Source organism: Barbatula barbatula (genome assembly GCF_947034865.1).
Source record: "Barbatula barbatula genome assembly, chromosome: 23".
Classification (NCBI taxonomy): Eukaryota; Metazoa; Chordata; class Actinopteri; order Cypriniformes; family Nemacheilidae; genus Barbatula; species Barbatula barbatula.
The window spans coordinates 3985038-4008654 of record NC_136786.1 but is presented as its reverse complement, the minus strand read 5'-3'; the positions used below and the strand labels follow the sequence as shown (position 1 = coordinate 4008654).

Here is a 23617-nt window from a genome sequence, read left to right as displayed (position 1 = left end):
AGCCCATTGGCGTTTTATAATTAATTATCTCTGAGAAGGTAGGTTCTCAAGATCAAACCCCAGTCAGCCTCTCAAACACAACGTCGAGAGACCGACTGAAGGGGAAACTAAATTAGAGGTATTACGTACTGCCTGGAAGGATAGTATTCAAAAATACAGGAAAGCCCTAAAAACGTCTAGATCCGCCTACCTTTCATCACTAATAGAAGAAAACCAGGTTTTTATTTGATACGGTGGCTAAATTAACCAAAAATGTATTGTCAGCGACTTCTGATTCTGTATACCAGCGATGAATTTATGAACTATTTCACAAATAAAATCCAAGATATTCGAGAAAAATAATAACTATGCAACCAGAAGTGAAACCCACTGAACAAACAATTAACTACAGCACCCCTTAACAGAAATTTAGATTATTTTTTACCAAAGATCACGATGAACAATCTAAAATCATTAGATCATCTATATCAACTCAATGCATGCTAGACCCTATTCCTACAAATCTACTGAAAGAAATGCTCCCAAAAATTATAGATCCTCTTCTTAGCATTATTAACTCATCTTCGACACTAGGACATGTGCATGTTATAAGGCCCCCTTAAAAAAACATCTCGACACTGGAGAACTAGTTAACTACAGACCTATATCGAATCTACCTTTCATATCTAAAGTGTCTGACCGAGGTTGTATCTCCTTATTGTTGCTGCTAGATCTAATTGCTGCATTCGACACCATTGACCACAGCACGCTCCTACATAGACTCGATAATTATGTCGGCATTAAGGGAATAGCTTTGAAATGGCTTAGATCTTATTTATCCGAACGTTTTCAAAATGTAGCAATAAACGAGGTGTCACGCAAATCGCAAGTCCAGTACGGTATACCACAGTGCTCCATCTTAGGGCCTATGCTCTTTGCATTATACATGCTATCTCTAGGAGATGTAATAAAGTGACACAGAGTTAGCTTTCACTGTTATGCTGATGATACGCAACTTTGTATTTCCTCGAAGTCTCATGAAACACAGCAATTCCATCGGATAGTGGAATGCATTGTTGATATATAAAAGTGGATGAGTAACAATTTCTTATTACTGAACTCGGACAAAACATAAAATGCTGGAATTTTAAGTTTTATTTAATTAACACTGCATTTAGGAATTTATAGTCTGTCTGATATTTTACTTGTGTTTTGGCTTGCATTACCTACATGTTTTGCTTATAGTCAATATATTTTCTTGTATAGCTGCTTTGTAACAATGAACATTGTAAAAAGAGCTATAGAAATAAAGTTTACTTGACTTGTTTTTCTTTGCTAACCAGTCTACTTCCTAAATGTTTGTTGCACATTTATGCACAATGTGAAATAGTAAGTAAAAAAAATGCACCACGTCAAAAAACGCAACGTCTCTGGTCTGTATAGTGCATCAAAATGAACATGGATTCATTTTGTAAATGTAAAATTCATCAAGCCCAGACAAGTAGATCTAAAAATTATATAAATAAATTCAACTTCTAAGTCCACAGATTAAAAAGTAATTAGGTTTTGGATGTACTGTACATGAAGATGAATAATTCATATTACAACATTCCTAAAGGTGTTTTTAGTTCTAAATATTTGAAATAAGTAATCAAACATACGGGTCGTTCTCTGTGCAGGTCCAGTGGAAACCCCGTGCTTTTAAAACCTTGATGAGTTCAAGTATGGAACCCCAAGCGCAAGATTCCCTAAAGGGAGACAAAAACAAAGCATTACAGTGTCAACACATTTCTTATTAATTAATCACTTTTAATTGTTATGTGTGTTGATGTTGCAAAATGTCTCATATTCTTAATTTGGCACCAAATTATTCATTTATCTATGTGAATATAGTGTTACACATTAGTTTTATAATGCAAGATGCCTTTTTTGTGAACAACTATCCTATGCTGACACATTTGTAGTACCACAAAGGACTGTTCTGACTGGCAGTTAAATTAAGAATGATGGTGGTATACTATGCTGTCTTTTAAGACTGTCCTCTTGGGTTAGAGAGAGAGTGTGTTCTCTCTCTCTCTCTCTCTCTCTCTCTCTCTCTCTCTCTCTCTCTCTCTCCTCTCTCTCTCTCTCTCTCTCTCTCTCTCTCTCTCTCTCTCTCTCTCTCTCTCTCTCTCTCTCTCTCTCTCTCTCTCTCTCTCTCTCTCTCTCCCCCTCTCTCTCTCTCTCTCTCCCCCCTCTCTCTCTCTCTCTCTCTCTCCCCCCCTCTCTCTCTCTCTCTCCCCCCTCTCTCTCTCTCTTTCTCTCTCCCCCTCTCTCTCTCTCTCTCTCTCTCTCTGTCTCTCTCTCTCTCTCTCTCTCTCTCTCTCTCTCTCTCTCTCTCTCTCTCTCTCTCTCTCTCTCTCTCTCTCTCTCTCTCTCTGTGTGATTGCTGATGGTGAGTGTGTGGACAGTGCATGGTGCTTTATTTGAGTAGACCTTATTTCTGTTGGAAGTGTGTCAAGATAGCAGGTAGATTTGAGGTAACTATAATCGCATTTGCTGTCGGAGAGCAATTACATTGGGAATCTGACTTGGAGGGTTTGTTAGTGTTCTCAACAGTATCAAAGAGGGTGCAAGTTTTGTTTCAAGTTATGGTTTATAAGGTTTGAGAAGAAGGTCTGTCTGGCTGTGCCACGTTTCGCATTGAAAGCTTGAAGACTGTCTTTATATTTGCTATAATGAATTTCAAGTTTGTCTTCCGCCACATCCGTTCAGCTTTTCTGCATCATCTTTTCATACTGTTTCATACTTTTCAGATTTTTCTCCAAGGTCTTCTCACTGACTTTCACAAGAGCAGTATCATCAATAACATTCTTAACTTTTGAGTTAAAGGAATCAAGGCGAAGATCAACAGAGTCTGCAGTGAGGCTTGGGGTTGAAAATGTGTCTCTGTAATTTCGGGTTGTCGAGTATGATTACATTGTTTATGCAACAACTGAAAAGATTAAATGTTTTAATTGTGGGCAGGCAATGTTGTAACGTTGAACCTGGTGAAACAGGACCATCACATGTGGCTCATGGAAATGGGTCGCGTACAGTGAATTGAAAAAAACAATGATAACTTACATGTGATAGCAACAACTGATGAGAATGTTTGTGCATCTGAAAACAATGTTTCCAATATAGAACAAAGAGGTCTATCGGCTGAAAAAGAGGAAGCTAAATATTGAGCTTTGAATCATGAAACACGGGACGTGATGGTAACTACTGTCCATTGTGCCAATGGATGGTATGCACATGTTGAGAGTAGCGTGAGAGCTGTATCTCAGATGTAGGACTTCTGTAAATTTGGGACTTATCATCAGTAGTGTACCTTTGAATCAGGGGGTGTTTCAGCCTTTCAACACTATACACCCTCATCAAAGGTGACCAGCTACAGGGTGATCAAACCTGAGGTTGTTTCCCAAATGTATCATGCCCAGTCATGAGAATTGCCTGGTTGTTTAAATGGCGTAGCCCATGGGACTATGCGAGGCAGGGGCCGTCCTCCTACCTGAGTCAATCCTAGAGCTGACCATGTAATGGAAATTTTCTAGTCTAGCTTCTTGATGTGTCTATCTATATGTTTATGAAGTTTTTATCTATGTTTTCTTTTTTTTGTTATCATGTTTTTCTCTATACGCGTCATACCACTCTGCCTTTGCCCTCGAGCAGAGGCCAAGATGTTCTGTTTGGAATAACGGGCATCACTTCTCGGAAACCAGCTCGGGATTCTGGCTAGGGGCAAAGGGAGGGCGTGTCACGTTTTTAATCATATATATACTCTGGGTGCAGAAGGAAAGAGGGCCTTTGCTCTGCACCATGCTCATTGCTTATGATGCAGATTAAACGACAATAAAATACTTTGCAAAGTACCTGATGTCTCTGTATATTGCGTTTGTCAAAATTGACTCACCTTGATTCAGGAATAAGAAAATTCCACAATAATTTGGCGACGAGGTATGGGATCACAAGGCTGACGGAGAACGGACTAGAGTTGACTGATCATCCTGGACATAGCAAATCCAGCTCTAACCCCATACAGGGACGAGAGAACTCTACTACGGACCCCAAGCTGACGTGATCCCAAAAGAACTCAGTGCAAGGCACAAAAAGGAAAAGTGGTGAGTCAGATAGATTTCTAAAAAGTCTGTAGAGCAGGGACTACTCTGAAATAGTAGATTTCTAAAAAGTCTGTAGAGCAGGGACTACTATGAAATAGTAAATTTCAAAAAAATCTGTAGAGCAGGGACTACTCTGAATTATTAGATTTCTAAACAGTCTGTAGAGCAGGGATTACTCTGAAATAAAATAGAATTCTAAAAAGTCTGTAGAGCAGGGACTACTCTGAAATAGAAAGAACATTTCTAAACAGTCTGTAGAGGGGGACTACTCTGAATCGTGAAAAATGGGACAAGGAAGATCCCATATGAATATGGATAAACCAACATACAGAGAAATGAGGAAAAGGTGGGGAACGGGAAGTTTACAAGGTGTACCCTATCTGAAAGAAAAAGCAAACTTTCCTGAAAACGGTACATTTAGTACCACAAAATTAGAGAAAATAAGAGAACACATGGGGAAAAAAGACATATTTAAAATGTCCAAAAAAGAAAGGGAAAAATATGACGAAGCGTGTAAATGTTTAGAATTATGGGAAAAGGAAGCAAATAGACGTGACCATGTTTTTAAAGAAAAGGCTTTGGAAGAACTGCCACTGCCGTGTCATACACCCCCACCGCCGCATGCTCCATTGTACCCTGTTTTGCCTGAATATAATGATTTAACCCCTCTGTCTTCTTTACCCCCATCTATGACTTGCTACAAACACCAACCGGAGGATGATTGTGTCCCTCCTCACCGACATCTGAACCCGATCGAGGCAGCTCCAGTGCCCCCACCAGTGTCTCCACCAGCACCAGTGCCACACATGCCACAGCCCGTGGTGTGTCAAAAGCAGGAAAGATCGCGTCCAGCACCAACGTATGAAGAACTTTTGACATTTTGCAAAGAATTCTCACCCTCAATGAAAGAATTAGAGAGACTGTTGAAAGTCAAACTGAAACCATCTGACCTAAGAAAGTTACAGGGTGAATGGCCTGTGGAGGACTATAGAAGGGAACAAGTCAACTGGTCGCATGCAGACAATGCAGAGTACAGGAGAATTCTGGAAGAATTCTTAGAAGGACTAATAACTACGTTTCACAAATCTCTGAACCTGGACAAGATTGCTGCTTGTGTGCAAAAAACGGATGAAAGAGTGGAGGATTTCTTGGCCAGACTGTAGGAAGTATTTAAAGAAAATTCTGGACTTCAACCTGATGCAGACGGACCAGACATTGGTCCATTCGAAGGACATCTCAGATCCGCTTTTCTGCGGAACCTAAGAGAAGAGCTGAGACGAGAAGTGGAAAAATCATGCATCGAGCCAGATCGCGCGAGAATGAGTGAGATTGTCCGTCATGCTGTACACGCCGAAAGACAAACAGGCAAGAAAGAGCTTCAGAAGAAAAACACACAAGATAAAGAACTCCACATTGCTCTAATGAATATCGGAGGAGAACACGGAAGAATAGGAAGATGGCGAGGGAGAGGAGGTTTTAAACCCTCTAGTAATTATGATCCAGAGAAGTGTTTCAATTGTGGAAGAATGGGGCATTGGCACAAAGATTGTCCTGAGCCTCGGAGATCGCGGAGGTCAAGAGAAAAGGTAGATGGAAGTGAGGAGGTGAGGCATCATTCCGAGGGTGGTGAGTATGATTTCCCTTAGCATATGCAATGAAGAAATGCTTTTTCCTACTGTATGCAATGAAGATCTGCTTAGCTCACATTTCATGATGAATGAAACCGCTTTCTGAACTTTGCTAAAATGCACAATGCTCGTGTGCAACAAACTGCTTGAATTTTTTGATAGATTCAGGGCCAACGAATAGCCTACTGTGATTCACAAGAAGTGTTTAAATTTGCCAGAGTCTAAACTATCTGTGTTTTCCCTAAATGCTAGTGGCTCTAATGTAAAATAATTTATGTCAAAAGGGTGCAATGTGAGTTGGGGAGTGTCAAATTTCAACACAGGTTTCTCATGTCTGACTGCTGCCCGATTCATTTGCTGGGCAGAGTCATAATGTGTATGATGACAGATTGAGCATGATACCAACACGACCCAAGTGCAGCGCTCGTACAACTGTACGATGTAGTTTTGAATTACGTAAGTATGATGTAGAATGTATTGCCTCACAGAGCCTCATGACGTTGATTGTAATGGTGTGGGGAGCTGTGGGTGTTTTGCTGACAAATATACCCACGCCATAGAATGGGTTAAAAGGGATGACGTGCAATATTCAAATTTGTTGCACGCCCATCGTGAGAATCATGCCTGTCTGTCAGCAACAAGGGGACTTGAAGTGTTTTCACACACTAAAAAAGATTAATGAAGAGTATTGACATACCAGAAATTTTGGGAAAGGTGCCAGTTCAACTGATGGTAACAGGAAAATATTATTTGGGGTGATTAGGAACTGTGAGCCTGTTGTGATAACGCCCAAGGGTAATTTTCATCCACGCAAACAGCAATACCCCCTCAAAACAGAAGCCTCAAATCAGAAGCCCTCAATGGCATAAGGCCAATATTTAATGAGTTTAAAAAGATTAAAAAATAAAGGCATAGTTGTGCCATGCCCAAATTTACCGTTGCGCAGGCCTTTGTTTCCAGTTAAAAAGATAAGAGAAAAGAACACAAAGTAAATGTCTCCAAAGTCCAGCTGGCAAAACAAGTTGTTCGTTTTTTGGGTCACAAAATTACTGACCGCGGCAGACAGCTGTCCGCAAAGCGTGTCTGCAATTACAGACATCGCAAGTCCAAAAGCAAAGAAGCAATTGATATCATTTTTAGGGACCATTTCTCTGCTCAGACAGCAGAGCTCATTGCACTCACACGCGAATGGCCGAGACCACGCGTCAAAAGGGGGGATGTTACAAGGCAATGTGTTTTTGTATTTTTGCTCTCAAAATGTTTGTGCAGGTCAAAAGAGCAGTAGCAGACAGAGCTGACAAACCATTACACAGCTCCAGCCAGGAGGCTTCGTGGTAGTCAAAGATTTCAGGAGGAAGTCATGGAAAAGACACGCCTCCCACTGCAAAAAGGTGTCCAAGGAGTGGCAACTCCAACCGTAGGCCATCAAAATGGCATCCACAATGGCTCTTCGCAATGGTCCTGCAAGCGACAGGAGGAGCGACACTGCTGGTGCTCGCAAAGGGAATCAACAGTTTGAGTCGGAACACATCGAACCCCGAGAAATTAGAGATTATAGAATTTTGTTTTTGTGCAACACTATATTCCAAGTTTAATAAAATGGTATGGGGAGGGACAGTGTTACCCTAATTCTGCTAGGTACTGGGGAACAAATATGTATTTGTGTAGAGGTACGTGTACCTCAGGTGATGTGGTGGATAAGGCAACAAAATTTGAAAATGTGGGCCATTATGTCCCCTGGGACGGCCAAATAAAAAGGAAAAAGAGAAAGTTTTAGACTAGCTCTAACTCAGAAAAATTTTAGTTATGAGGGAACGGGAGCAACTTCCCAAATAAGAGTGGAAATATGGAAAGTGACGAAGGCTGAAGCAGGTGGTGTTACCAATTCTAGTGGGATTTTAAGAACTGTTTAGATAGAAGAATGAAACCTGTAAGAGAAAGGGCGTTGCTCATCTTACATGGTCAAAGTATAAGGATTTTGGTTATCATATATGATAAAAGGGGGGAATGTAATGGAAATTTTCTAGTCTAGCTTCTTGATGTGTCTATCTATATGTTTATGAAGTTTTTATCTATATTTTCTTTTTTTTGTTATCATGTTTTTCTCTATACGCGTCATACCACTCTGCCTTTGCCCTCGAGCAGAGGCCAAGATGTTCTGTTTGGAATAATGGGCATCACTTCTCGGAAACCAGCTCAGGATTCTGGCTAGGGGGCAAAGGGAGGGCGTGTCACGTTTTTAATCATATATATACTCTGGGTGCAGAAGGAAAGAGGGCCTTTGCTCTGCACCATGCTCATTGCTTATGATGCAGATTAAACGACAATAAAATACTTTGCAAAGTACCTGATGTCTCTGTATATTGCGTTTGTCAAAATTGACTCACCTTGATTAAGGAATAAGAAAATTCCACAACAACCACATACCTTGTTGACCCTCATAGGGGGTTGTAACCTGGGTTATCAAGTGGGGGGGGGATTAGTGTGCGGTTCATGTTGACGCTCTTTGAGCCCAGCAAGGGGTTTTTCTTTTTTTACATTTGTCTCCCTTAAATGTGTGTTACGTTAATGTTGCTACTCTTAATACAGCAAATAAGAATGGTACATCTTTGCCAGTGGTAGTTTTTAATTATCAGCGTACGCTGATGACATAATAGTTATGAAAAGGAAGCAAAGTGATATACAAATTTAATCAGAATTACTTGGGAAGTTTAAAGTTTTATCTTCCGCTAAAATAAATTGGAACAAAAGTGATGCACTGCTGATAGGAAGATGGAACAGTGGGAAACTAAGACTGCCTACTGGTTATAAATATTTAGGGGTGTTTTCAGGTGATGAGACAGTAGTACAGAAAATTTGGGAAGGTGTTATTGAAATGGTCAATGGACGCTTAGACAAATTGAAGTATTTGACTAATTTTAGGTGGCTTGCTGTTGCATGTTATAATAAAATGCAGGTGGATAAAAGTTTTTTGAAGGGCCCTTAAAACTGGACCCATCAACACTGCCAGGCTTTTATAAGAATATTATTAAAGTCTGGAGTCATTTTGCTATTCCAAAACCAGAAAATGTATTTTCTCTTCACTAATTATCAGAGAAACCGTTAAGCTGTGGCTCTCAAATGGATCTAACGGACAGCTTCTTTTTTCCTGGACTCAGTAGGTTGCTGATTGCACGCAACATTATTACTGTGAGTCAGTTACTGGACATTTAGAAAGAAGCAGCATTGGCTGAGCGATTGGAAATCAGGTCTACAGGTCCTTCTCACAAAATTTCAATAATGTAATGATAAAAATTAAACTTTCATATATTTTGGATTCATTGCACACCAACTCCTGATAGCAGCTAGCCATCAGGAGATTTTGGAGCACTTCATGCTTCCATCTGCTGAAAAGCTTTATGGAGATGAAGATTTCATTTTTCAGCACGACCTGGCACCTGCTCACAGTGCCAAAATCACTGGTAAATGGTTTACTGACCATGGTATTACTGTGCTCAATTGGCCTGCCAACTCTCCTGACCTGAACCCCATTGAGAATTTGTGGGATATTGTGAAGAGAAAGTTGAGAGACGCAAGACCCAACACTCTGGATGAGCTTATTGCTATCGAAGCATCCTGGGCCTCCATAACACCTCAGCAGTGCCACAGGCTGATTGCCTCCATGCCAAGCTGCATTGAAGCAGTTCTGCAAAAGGATTCCCGACCAAGTATTGAGTGCATAACTGAACATAATTATTTGAAGGTTGACTTTTTTTGTTTAAAAAACACTTTTCTTTTATTGGTCGGATGAAATATGCTAATTCTTCTTAGATTTTTTGAGGTTTTCATGTATGCCAAAATCATCAGTATTAAAACAATAAAAGACCTGAAATATTTCAGTTGGTGTGCAATGAATCTAAAATATATGAAAGTTAAATTTTTATCATTACATTATGGAAAATAATAAACTTTATCACAATATGCAATTTTTTTGAGAAGGACCTGTATTTGTCTACTGGCTAACGAGCGCTATGTCAGCCCGCTGCAGTGAACGAGTGTACCTCTCAAGTTCCTCAGCCCAAAAAGGTGAATGAAGGGCACTTATTATACCCGTATGTACAGGTAATATAAGGTTGGATTTGGTGACTTACACCCAACTGAGAAATTGAGAAAAACATATGATGAATTAATTTACTTTTATGCTGCCAAAACACTATTTGTCATATATATATATATATATATATACATGTATATTCACTAGGTGAACTACTAAGATCTCTTAACCTTAATTATAATTTTAATGCTGATGACACACAGATTTATATTCATTCAAGACCAGGTCAACATGTGGACGTTGTGCATCTATCTATAGTAACTGTGTCAACGTGATTAAGCACTGGATGTCTGCTCTAAATGGCTCCAAAACCATTTTCTCCCCATAAGCTGCAAAATGCAGGCTCTATAACTTTATATTGGAGTTTCAAAGCAAACTAACAAATCTTTTTTGATGCTTCGCTGTCATTTGAGCCTTTTATTCAGTATACAGTCAAGACATCCTTTTACTAGAGCGGGCAGGACGCAGGCCATGCCCAGACCTGACAAAAGCTGTGATGACAGTGCTGCATAAAGAAGGACGCAGCGACTTGACACGTCTTCACTAGAGAATTTCAGCCGCTATTAGATTATTAATGATAATCTTAAATCTTATTTTATTTATATTTTGCCTTTTTATGCAAGCACTGTCGAGCATGTGCAGAGGTTGCAGCTTTTGCCAGAGTTTGCCTAGCCGGGGGGGCTGCTAGATTTTAATAGTTTTATTTAATTAACACTGCATATAGGAATTTGTAGTCTGTCTGATATTTGACCTGTGTTTTCACTTATATGTTTTATGAACCTTATAGGTTTAGTTTATAGTCAATATGTTTTCTTGTACAGCTGCTTTGTAACAATGAAAATTGTAAAAAGCACTATATAAATAAAGTTGATTTGAATCGGCTTCTCAGTACCTGTCTGATCTGTTATTGCCTAACACACCATATTTAAATTTTACCAATACATGGCTTCGGTCCATGGGTAATTGTGCACTCTCCCAGCTGACAACAGGGAGGCAATTTCACTAGCGACTTTTTAATCTCTTCTTAAAACCTTTTATTTTAGGATTGCTTTTGCTTGATTTTATTATTTGTTTTTGTTGTTGTTTTACAAAGCGTTACATATTGTGTTGTTTTACCTGATGTAATGTCTGCTGTGAATTGCTTTGAGCAACTTTTAATTGCGTCAACAAATAAAATTAAGTATTCACTCTTACACATAAGGTCCATCCAGATTGTATATAACTTTTATGTGAACATGGGAGACCATCCTTGGGTTTAGATTGTCAACTTCCACGCTGCCAAACATGCTGGGGAATAAACATTGGAGAATGTCCATTAAAATACATATTCACAATATCACTGCCAACACCTTTCAATAAGGATGTTTTGTTAACATTCATTAAGGAATTGGCTAACCATACTAAAAAAAATATCAACCAAAACCAGCCTAAGCTGGTCCACCCAGCATTGCAAAGCCAGTCAGGGTGTGTTTAGCTACTTTTAGGTGGTGGGTCAGCTGATCTTTCAGCTTGACTAGTTAAAAAAAGTGTCCAAAACCCCTCTAAAACCAGCCTGCTTTACCGGCTTAAGGCCTTACACTGGGTTTAGCTGTTTCTTTTCAGTATGGAACACAACCCCAATGCTTACATTTCAGTGAAGTAGCCGAAATAGTCTGCACACTGAAAACATGAAAGAAGGCCAGAAAATGTATACAATATTTTATACAATAATAATACAATAACAAATATATTTTACATACGTAAGGTGAACAAAGTGACAAAGAACAAACAAAGTTTGTGTCATGATCCTGCCTTCTCATGTCTTGATTTCCTTTTCGGTATGGCACAACCGGGGCCAGCCCTGGGGTCGTTGCACGTATGCGAGCGCCTGGTGGCCGGGCCTTTCCCCACGGGGTCCGGCTAGGCTCAGCCCGAAGGAACGACGTGGGGCCGCCTTCCTGTAGGCTCACCACATGCGGGTGGGACCATAGGGGGTCGGTGCATAATGGATCGGGCAGCAGTCAGAGGAGAGGGCCTCGACAGCCCGATCCATGGACACAGAAACTAGTTCTAGGGACGTGGAAAGTCACCTCGCTGCCGGGGAAGGGGCCTGAGATGGTGCGTGAGGTTGAGAGGTTCCGACTAGAGATAGTCGGGATCACCTCTACGTATGGCTTGGGCTCTGGAACCACACTGGACACTTCATCACTCTGGAGTTGCCCATGGTGAGAGGCGGCGGGCTGGTGTTGGTTTGCTTATAGCCCCCCAGCTCTCCTGCCATGTGTTGGAGTTTACCCCGGTGAACGAGAGGGTCGTTTTCCTGTGCCTAGGGGTCGGGGATAGGTCTCTCACTGTTGTTTGTGCCTACGGGCCGAACGGCAGTGCAGAGTACCCGACCTTCTTGGAGTCTCTGGGAGAGGTGCTGGAAAGTGCTCCGTTCTACTGGGGGACTTCAACGCCCATGTGGGCAACGACAGTGACATATGGAGGGGCGTGATTGGGAGGAACGGCGCCCCTGATCTGAACCCGAGCTGTGTTCAGTTATTGGACTTCTGTGCTAGTCACAGTTTATCTATAACGAACACCATGTTCAAGCATAAGGGTGTCCATCAGTGCACGTGGTCGTTTTGACTTTGTGGTTGTTTCATCTGACCTGCGACCGTATGTTTTGGACACTCAGGTAAAGAGAGGGGCGGAGCTGTCAACTGATCACCACCTGGTGGTGAGTTGGATCCGATCGTTGGATCTGATGGTTAGGGGTTGCTTTCCAACTACAGGGGGATCACTATGCCAGGGTACTGGAAAGGAGAACCTCGGATTCAGGAGGAACAGTGTGGTTTTTGTCCGGGCCGTGGAACGCTCGACCAGCTCTACACCCTCTACAGAGTGGTGGAGGGTTCATGGGAGTTTGCCCAACCAATCAACATGTGTTTTGTGGATTTGGCATTTGACTGTGTCCCTCGCGGCGTCCTGTGGAGGGTGCTTTAGAAGTATGGGGTCCGGGGTCCTTTGCTAAGGGCTGTCAGGTCCCTGTACGACCGAAGCAGGAGCTTGACAGATGGATCAGTGCAGCTTCTGCAGTAATGCGGTCGATGTACCGGTCTGTCGTGGTGAAGAAAGAGCTAAGCCGCAAGGCAAAGCTCTCGATTTACCGGTCAATCTACGTTCCTACTCTCACCTATGGTCATGAGCTTTGGGTCATGACCGAAAGGACAAGATCCCGGATACAGGCGGCCGAAATAAGCTTCCTCCGCAGGGTGGCTGGGTTATTAACAAAATTGCTCCTTGAATGGTTACACCACCTTGACACCTTGCAGCATCCGCAGCACTTCCTGCGGCTATGTTCTATTTACTTTTATTTATTATGAAATTACTCTAATATAAGATTAAATCAGCTGATATTGTGTTTTATTGAGAATTTGATTTTCTTTTCACTTAATCAATTATCCTTTAAATATCCTCTTGAAATAAATAAATAAAACCTTTAAAGGTAAAGGCATCACAAACATTTCACATTTATGCAACATATCTAATATAGTAAGCATACTCACCTTTTTTTGTTGAAAGCCTGATGAATTGATCCATTTAGCAACACTGTAATATTTCCGCATGCAGCTGCTGCAAACTGTAACCATTGTTTTTTTTGTGAAATGCATCAGTGCATCATTATTTGACAGTTTTTAAGCTCTAATAAATCACTGCTGGTTTGTAGAGAGATTATATACATTTATGACTGATTTCATTAGAGGGTATGCACATGACATGACAGCTAAGGAGTCATTTCGGGAGACGAGTCTGCCTACCATGATGAGGTATAGCGGCTGTTAGTGTGGTGCAGGGACAACATACTCCTGAATACATCAAAGACAAAGGAGTTAGCTTCTACCCAGTAGCTGTAAAAATGTTAAATACCAAAAGGACTGTGTTTGAATTAAGAATGTTGACGACAACTGTGAAATTGTTGTGAAATATTTCATCCGTGCAGTATTTTGTCAGTGCAATATCTAATCTGTGTAATATCCTTGTATGTCTAATCTTCTTACATTATTGTTCCTGAACTGAACACACTACATTTCATTGCACTTTCACTTGTTACAATGACAATAAAGAAATAAATATAAAGATTTGTCACTATCTGTATTCTATTTAAAACAGGAAAAAGTTGTAATGAGATTGAATGTACAAACAAACAGCTGGAGGCATGCAGCATGTGTCTTGTTTCCAGGGGGAAACACAGGAGATAAACCAACCATATGAAACATAATCGAAGGTAGACAATAAACTCAGGAACAGACAGGTCTTAAATACTCAATGAACATAATCAGGGAGAACAGAAACAGATGTGGGGCAATCATCAACCAGGACAATGCAGGAACACAGAAAACCAAAACACAGGCTACATTGTTTTTCACCTATAAAACAGGAAGATTTAACTAAACTTATTGCAACATTTAAACCCACAACTTGCTTCTAAGACCCCATACCAACTAAATAATTAAAAGAGTTACTAACCGTTGCAATTGGGCCCTTTAACAACATTATCAACTCATAAGTAGTCATCTAGGCCATGTCCCAGGACCCTTTAAGATGGCCGTCATTAAGCCTCTTATCAAGAAACCAAATGTAGACCCCAATAAACTAGGAAACTATAGACAATTTAAAATCTCCCTTAACTGTCAAAAATACTAGAAACATTTCTTACGAAATAATGACATACACGAAGAATTTCAATCAGGCTTTAGACCGCATTATAGTACTGAAACTGCGCTCGTTAAAATTACAAACAACCTGCTTATAGCATCAGATAAAGGTCAAATCTCAGGCCTAGTCCTGCTTGACCTTAGCGCTGCATTCAATACTGTAGACCAGTACTTCTCATACTGCATATGGATCCTAAGCCTTCTGGTGCTTCATTACAGAATACTTCACCACACCTGGATTCAGCAACCCAGTACACTCTCTTTACTGAGATGACTGTTCCAGCTTCAAGGTCAGCATGTCAACTTTCCAGCTCTATCATTGACCCAGTAGATCAGCTATTGGGCCTTCGTCAAGGAGGCCTATCTATTGAGTAGTATGTCCATCAGTTCTGTGCGATATCCTATCAAGTACAATACTATTATGAAGCTTTGTTTAAGGACTTGTTCAGTTTCGGACTGAATGACCCAATTAAGTCATGGTTACCTAGAGGGGAGTATGATGGCAGTTTAAGGGACATCATCGACAATTCTCTGATGTTATGTGACTCTCCGTCCACTGTGGGAGAGGCAGGGGACAGTGTTGAAACCCCAAATAACGTTTTTTTGGGGGCCAACAGTGTCAAGCGCAGTTGGCAGCAGAAGCACCAGCGCCACTGCACGAGATGGCCACCAGCCCAGAGCTACTGCACGAGATGGCCGCTAGCCTAACGCCACTGCATGAGATGGCCGCCAGCCCAGCGCCACTGCACGAGATGCCCAGCCAGAGACTGTTCACGTCACGTCTGCCATGCCTGAGCCCTTGGACAAAGTGGCCACCGCCCTTCCAAAGTCTCGCCTTGTCATGTCGGCCCTTCTACAGTCTGAGCCTGTTCCCGAGCCTGAATCTGTTCAGGAGCCTTTTCCTGAGTCTGTTCCTGAGTCTGAATCTGTTCAAGAGCCTGAGCCTGAATCTGTTCCGGTTCCTTTTCCTGAGCCTGAGGAAGAGGCACTGACCATAATGGTCACAGCAATAATGTGTGTGTACCCTCGGATCCTCTCTATACCCCTGAACCGCCAGGTCTGGCTGGTCCCCCTGAGGAGTCGTCTCCTCACTGGCCGCCTGCTCCGCCCTGGTGGGCTTCGGTTTTGTCTGCTCAATTATGGTGGTCCTCTGCTCCGCCCTGGTGGGCTCCAGCTCCGCCTGCTCCAACCCTCAGCCTTCTGGTGCTTCATTACAGGCGCAAAATAGTTATGCAGAAATCCTGCTCTGCAGCTAATTTCATTGGTAAGGTTACGATCAGCAATCAGTACTGTGATTCGCATGTCCAATAAAATCAGGGCGGGATTTTCCGCTGAAGTAGTTTGGGGGGAAAAATCGTGCGAAGAAGAACAGCAGCATCCCGAGAATGGACGAACATGAGAGAGATGGCATTGGAGTACCTGCAAGTATCTTAACAAATGGGAGAGGGAGGCTTCGTACTTAACAAAGAGCAACATCGGGCAAAGTCATGCTTTTTGTAATATTTGCTGCATGGATTTTAGGGAAAAGTGATGTGAACCAAAATGAAAAATCTGAGATGAAACACTCTGAGAGCATTGTTTTAGTTTATATAAGGCAGGATAATTTAATAGGTCAAAGAGTTTAATGTGTTCATGACGTGTATTACATCATTATATTAAAAAGGTGAATGTCACAAAAACAGTATTACAGTTAAAAAAATAATTTTGGTCAAGCTCTAAAAAATATACTCCTCAGGAAGTGTTAAGGAATGCAAAGTGACCTATGTGTATAACAAGTCTCTTGCAGATCCCCATCAATTCCCTTACACGCTGTATTTAAATAATAAATGTAATATGTAATAAATAAACCTGTGCTGAATTTATATTCTGTTTTGTCTTTTTTTATATAATGCAGGGTTGGGGTCTTTCGGACGGCCCTGAAAATTTCCCTTATTTTCAAATCTCAATGTTGACAGGTATGATTGTAGCACATAATTCTATGTTCTAGTCAAGCTTTCGCTGTTTCTCTTATTGAAAGCTGATATTTTCAAGTATGACTGGGTACCTGATTTTAATGTCCGTGTTCCAGTGAAAACGTGACGTCAGTGCATACCCTCCATATTCTCTACCATGATTTGGGTTAGACTTACATTCTGAGAAGCTTGCTTCCACAGTGACAATGCAGGATGGTTCAAACATGTTGACCAATCAGGACAGAAGTGATAATCAAAGCCTTGGGACAGATAGGACTTTACTATTAATGGATATAACATGGGACAGCAATGCATTAAACATAATGGATGTGTCTAAAGCAAAATATTTATAATTACATATAAAATGTCAATCTGGTACCTCTGTCTATTTCTGTCTGTCCACACCAGATAAGGTCATTGAAAATGTATCCCACCAGTGTGTTTTCCAAGGTCCAGAAGCTCTGTGTGACAGCTACATAATTGTGAATGATGTCTCTTGTCTTACTCCAGAAGAGCAACTTTAAATTAAAAATCCAAGATCTTTTGAGATTCATCATTTTATAAATTGAATGTAGTACGATGAAACATTCTTTGTATTGTGACAAAAAACTCAAACGTAGAGATATTAGGGGTCGATGTTAAGCCTTTTTATGATTATCGCCATCCTTCATTTTCAAAGCCAATTTGCTGATGAAGTCATTTAATTATGAAACGTGAGTCTGTGCCCCAAGATTATTATTATAAACATGAGCCTCTAAAAGGCAGAGGGGAGGTGTCAATGCACTTTACAATAACTATTTTAGCATTTCCCAGAAGTCTATCTTGCATTACAGTCCTTCACGTGCACTACGCTCTGAGGCATCCGGTCAGTTGGTAATACCTAGAATTTCTAAATCAAGTGCAGGTGGTAGATCCTTTTCCTATCTAGCACCTACATTTTGGAAGAGTCTTCTCTGCACTATCCGGGAGGCAGACACACTCTGTCAGTTTAAATCTAGACTAGAGACGCATCTTTTTAATCTTGCATACCCTACACTATCATAATAAATATATTCAGAATAACAACTGATGCATTTGTACTCAAGAAAAGTACTCTACTCTCAGCCAGTCTTGTGTCATTGTTCCAAGGTTAACAGAGCGGGCAGGACGCGGTCCCTGCCCAATACTGAAAAAGGCTGTGATGATAGAGCTGGACAAAGGACGTGGCGACTCTACAAAATTAATAATGATAATCCTAAATCTAATTATTTTTTTATTTTGCCTTGTTGTGCAAGCACTGTCGAGCTTGTGCAGAGGCTGCAGCTTTTGCTAGAGAGGAACTGGAACCACCTAGTTAGGCCTGGTTTCCCTCTGAGGTTTTTTTCTCCTTCAATTGAGTTTGCCTGGTTGGGGGGGCTGCTAGAATTGTATAGTTTTATTTAATTTACACTGCATATAGGAATTTATAGTCTCTCTGATATTTGACCTGTGTTTTAACCTCATAGTCAATGTTTTCTTGTACAGCTGCTTTGTAACAATGAAAATTGTCAAAAGCGCTTTATAAATAAAGCTGACTTGACTTGACTTATTGATAGGGATAAATCATGACATTCTCATTTGATTTTCCTGACCCTTTAGAAATAAACACTTGGTTTAGCACACCATATGCATGGCTAACACCATGGCATAGAAAAAGTGTTTGTGAACCTAATCTTTTAAGTCATTTGTTGCTAGTTTCTATACTGTTGTTAAGTTTTTTTTCTGTAAAAAAAATTTATATGCTTTTAATTAACCATTACCTTATCACAAGGTAAAATCTGAGCTGTGGCCTGGAAAACTCCTTTGTAGTCTTTCATTCTTACACTGCAGGATGACCTTCTGACAACAGCTCTTTCAAACTCCTGCCATATCACATCACAGTTAAACCTGGAAGAAAGAATTGTCCACAGTCATACATTTTTATTACCTGTTAATCCAATTTTAGCAAAAACCAAGAATATGACATGCCCAAACTTTGAGCAATACCTGGCCCTTGTGAAAATGAACCACATTGCTTGTAACCATGTTTTTGGTGCATTGCTTACTATTGGCAAAACTGAATGTTTAGGTACTGTGGAACAATAATGTTATGCAAAAAATCTTACTGGAGTAAATATTACTGAATATTACTTATTAAGTAACTGTACTTAAGTACTTTTTGGCTACTTTGTAGTTTTATCAAAGAGTATCAAAGAAATTAGCAACTTTTTCTCAACGACAAACGCTGTCTACAATATCAAAGTTCAAGAACTTAAATCCACAGGCACTAATAATTATGTTTAATAATAGTCATTAATACATAATTTTATTTAACAGAGAATTAAATTTGCTCCATGCTTTCAATCAATGCTTTATTTGGTTTGATTCGGTTGTAACAGAACAGCTTGGGAAAAGTATAACTTCTCGGTTACGTATGTAACCTCTGTTCCCTGATGGAGGGAACAAGACGTTGTGTCGAAGCCGACAGATGGGGTTCGCCCTTGAGAACCAATCATCTCTGACTATTTTGAAAAGGCCAATGAAATTGGCGAATGAAATTTGCATGCCGGGCTCCGCCCCCGGATATCCGGGTATAAAAGGGGAGCCGGCGTGCTCATTCATTCACCTTTTGTGCTGAGGAGCCTGAGAGCATCTCGTGACTGCTGCAGCTGACGGCTATTGTCGTGGCAAGAAGGACACAACGTCTTGTTCCCTCCATCAGGGAACAGAGGTTACATACGTAACCGAGACGTTCCCTTTCTGTCGGTCTCTCGACGTTGTGTCGAAGCCGACAGATGGGGTTCCTATTGAAAACGCCACGGCACTAGCCGCGTCACAATCTCTAGCGAAGCGACGTTGACCGGCCTGGGCGAGCCACACGTGAGCGCTATCGCGAAATTTGTAACCTTCCAGTGGGTAGGCAGGGGCTCCCAGAGCTTTTGGCCAAGATGAGTAGCCCCTGCCCTCTGCCAACTCAGACGGCCCCATTGGCGAGGGCCATCCAGTCGTAGGGCTACTGGGTAAGCGCTGTTCCTTCAATGAGGACGTGCGCTACGGAGACCACTTCCCACCCTAGGGGGGAATACAGTGGAGACACCAACATGGTCTCACCAACTAGGGGAGAACTCATGGGAGGTATGTGCGGAATGCCGCAAGGTGGATGTCCACCTGGGGGAGGTCATGGGTTGCCACGCGGGGAACCATCTCATGACGACATCTCAGACGGAACCACCCTAGTGGGGGGTTACTACGTGTGGGGCACTAGGTCCGGTTAGAGCTATATGTAATAACTCAGCTTGATACCCGGCCATAGGCGGCAGGGCTGCTCCGCCGAGCCCGCCGCCCTGAGTGCTTATTGATGGAAGGACGGACTGCCTATTCTTCACCCTTGGGGAAAGAAGGGAGGCAGCCCATAGCGCACTGATCCACCTAAGAAGGGGAAAGGCGCTATGCGCAGGCGTACGCCCCACGACTGCTGGTCTCACCTGTTGGCAAGACTCGAGCTGCCGACTCCCCACGGACTCGAGCCCCAGCAGGAGAGCCAACCCCCCTCGCAGAATGAGGAAGGGGCTCTCGGCAGGGCCCGAAAAAAGGGGACCCAAAGGTCCACCTTAAGGTCCCAAGAGGGTACGGGGCGCGGACGAGGCCTTAGCCCCTCGCGCCCTAGAGGAACCTAATAATCAGGTCATGCCACCCCAGAGGCTCACCAGCAACTGGTACGTGATAACCGCGACAGCGGGTACCCACGTTCCAATGTGGAAGGGGAGAATACTCCCCAGCCTCTCCTGCAATAGGACAGCACGTTCCTGAGCGAGCAATTCCGCGGGTCTTCTCCTCGAGAAGAGCACCAGGACAAGAAGGGGCGCCAGTTAAAGGCATCCAGCCTTGTGGGCATGGCCCTTGCCTGAGTGACAGTCTCCACCACTGAGGGGGGTAGGTCATCCAGGAACTCCTCGTCCCATCCAGGAGCCAGACCCAGAGGTCCGGCTCGAATGCCACAACGTGTCCCCCCCCCTGTGAGTAGGCCCTTCGCCAGGTGATTTGGCCAGGGGGAGTTGTCGTCAGGAGTATTAGCTCCGAGGACCAAGTGTAGTTGGGCCCGGACGGCGCAACTAGCAGCACTTGATACTCCCTACCCAGACCTTGCACAGGACCTGCGCAATGAAGCTCACTGGGGGAACCGTAGTTCCGCTTGTCCCGCGGCCAGCTGCGCGCTAGGGCCTCCGTGTCGAGGGGGGGCCTCGACCAGGGAGTGCCCAGCGGCGCTGGGTGGTGTTCAGGGAGGCAACAGGTCCACCTGTGCCCGCCCAAACCACACCCAAGCCGGCCGCAGTGGTGGAGTCGTCACTACCCACGAGGTGTCAACTGACGAGAGAGCGCTTGGCTGTCTGGTTCAGGACACCCGGTGGCCGTGTGAAATGCAGGGGCCTTGCCACCTGCTGTCTCCACCAGGGGTGGAGTCGTCACTTCCCACGAGGCGTCAACTGACGAGAGAGCGCTTGGCTGTCTGGTTCAGGACACCCGGTGGGCGTGTGACATGCCGGGGCTTTTCCACCTGCTGTCTCCACTGGAGGCTGCGCGCTAGGGCCTCCGTGTCGAGGGGGTCCTCGTCCAAGGAATGCCCAGCGGTACTGGGTGGTGTTCAGGGAGGCGACAGGTCCCCCTGCCAGGCGATGGCGCAGCTCGACGCACCGTTGAAGCGAGAGTGCTGAGGGCTGCTTTATACTCGTCATTGCGTGCCGCCACGACGCAACGTCGAGTTGCCGAACACCATCTTTCAGAGGGTGAGAGCGGCTGCAAGTGGGACCCAGAGAGAGACCTCTCCTTGTGAGAAGGCGGGCACTAGGCCCTTGAAGGGGCCCAGAAGGTGTTTGGGACACGGCAGGGACCGCCCCATTCCGACCATCCAGCAACCAAGGCTGGGTCGGGCGCGATGGTTCAATCTCTCTAGGTGGTCCTTCTCTCGACGTCTTCCTCCGGGGGGCCACCTGCGGGGGCACCGGAACCGGAGTCGACGCTGGAGAAGGCCAGGGCTGCTGGGGCAGACCATGTGCGAGACCTCGACGGCCGAAAGGCGGCCGGGTCACAGCAGGCCGGTCTGTTTCTACACTGTCAAAAGGCTGCTGGAGCAGTCCTTGACAGCGCCACCAATCAGCCGACCTTGCGAGAGGGGAGTCGGGAAAGTGGCCTTTCTCGAGCTCGCCCCCCTGCGCAAGATTGGGTCCGAGGCATCTTTCCGGGCCACTGATGTGGACATCGTCCGACCCAGCCTGCGCTGCCACCGCGGTCCCCGGAGGGCCAGTCGGCGGCGGCACTACTTGGGTCGGTCTTACCCCGTGGAGCTCTCTTTAGCGCCCTGGCCTGCAGGGTCCATGTCGTAAGAGTGGAGGCAGCTTGGTCCACGGCACTGCCAGCCTCAACACCAGCGATGTCGAGACCTTACATGCCCTGGACGGTGAGCCTAGGTCAAGCTCCCCAGGTGGCCGCCGTCTGCGGATACCCGCGACTGCATGCTCCACCCAGGGTGCATTGACATAGTCCCTAGCTGCCTCCCCGCCCCGAGGGAAGAGAGGGCGATAGAGTCAGCTAGACGGAAGCGCGCCGAAGGGGGCGCTCCAGGTCCTACTGAACTCCTTATGCAGCTCGGTAAAACTTGGCACTTGAGCCGGGCCCAATGTGCGAGTACCCAGCGGCGAGCACCAGGGCTGCACCGCAAGCTTGCAAATTTCATTCGCCAATTTCATTGGCCTTTTCAAAATAGTCAGAGATGATTGGTTCTCAAGGGCGAACCCCATCTGTCGGCTTCGACACAACGTCGAGAGACCGACAGAAAGGGAACGGGATGTTAATTTGACAGGTGACTGAAATAGAGAGCTGGTAAGTAGAGTTGGCAGATATAAGAATTACGGTGAGTACTGTCATGACACTGGGACACACAAGAAGGTTTGGAGACTCAGATGCTGGAAAACAAAAGATCTTTATTAATGCAAGTCCAACAACTCCACCAGACGACACCAGTTTTGAGAAACGGCCACGTAGCCCGGAGGGGAGAGGACTCGACCCACCGAGATTTACGGGAGAGCAGAAACACCACCTCCGAAGATCCAGGCCAGAAGCACCCTCGATACCACGAGAGACCGATAGTAGAGTACTCGACCTGACACAACTCTCAGGAGAAACTGCAGAAGGCCTTATCCGGGAGAAACAGAACTTGCAGGGAGAGACCACGGCAGGGAGAGACCATGGCGGGGAGAGCCTTGACCCACCCACCGGTTCCAGATGAGAGAGAGTGACCACTTGGTGGAGAGATGTTCGTAGAGAGATGAGCACGGAGGTCCGAGATGCCAACGAGGACTGAAGGGCAAAATTAAAACAAAACTTGAAAGTCTTCGTTCCCTGAGTTTTCCCTTTACTAAGGAAACAAGAGTAGGAGAATCACTGAGGAACTTTTAAATGCAAGACTAGACAAGGTAACTTGGACAAGAAGGGCTATGAACGTGAGCTGACACACACAACGATCTGACAACGAACAAGCGGACAAGAGGGACTAAAAAGAGGGAACCTAAACAGCGGAAACAAGCTGCAGGTGAAAACTAATGAGTGATCTGAGGCGGCTACTGGGGACGAGCTACAGGAGTGTGGGTGATGAGGTGATGGAAACCCGGTGAGGCAAAAGCCTGACGGAGACAGGGAAGGTGGGGACCCAGAGATGGGATATCCGTGGGAGCACAAACCTTGGTGAGGGAGCTGAAATGAGACTTGTTGTGGAGCTGGAGTGTAGTTGTCTTGGAGACTGGTAAATATACTTGAGGAGAGTTCAGGTAGAACACGAGTTCAGGTAGAGAGTTGGTATCTGAACATGCTGGCAAGCAACACAAGGTAAGTGATAGCACAGGAAGAGTCTGTATCACTTGCAAGATCAGACGCTGACTGAGGATGAGGTGCTTAGATGCTGGGCTGGTAATGACTGTGATGAGGTACAGGTGAGTGCAATTAGAATTCATGTGCCGTGCTCGTGATGGTTGTGTGGTGAGGGAGCCTGGCAGATTCGTCACAGTTCCCCTCCACAGCCCACTGCTAAGGGCAGAGGACCCCGTCGTCGTTTAAGAGTCCTTAAATTCGCTGACTCAAATTTACTTAAATGAAT

The 23617-nt window shown here is 44.0% G+C and overlaps 1 protein-coding gene across 1 annotated transcript in view; it reads right to left on the bottom strand.

Annotated features, from left to right (window-relative positions):
• Nucleotides 1-1630: 1630 nt before the first annotated feature.
• The window catches only part of LOC306912102 (ADP-ribosyl cyclase/cyclic ADP-ribose hydrolase 1-like), a gene marked incomplete at both ends in the record, with an annotated part of 48627 nt that continues 26640 nt past the window's right edge, over nt 1631-23617 (bottom strand). The window contains 6 exons of the mRNA XM_079487969.1: nt 1631-1727; nt 11037-11129; nt 13373-13446; nt 16651-16733; nt 16853-16991; nt 18252-18378. Of these exons, the coding sequence (XP_079344095.1) occupies nt 1631-1727; nt 11037-11129; nt 13373-13446; nt 16651-16733; nt 16853-16991; nt 18252-18378 (613 nt within the window). The remainder of the gene's footprint in view (nt 1728-11036; nt 11130-13372; nt 13447-16650; nt 16734-16852; nt 16992-18251; nt 18379-23617) is intronic.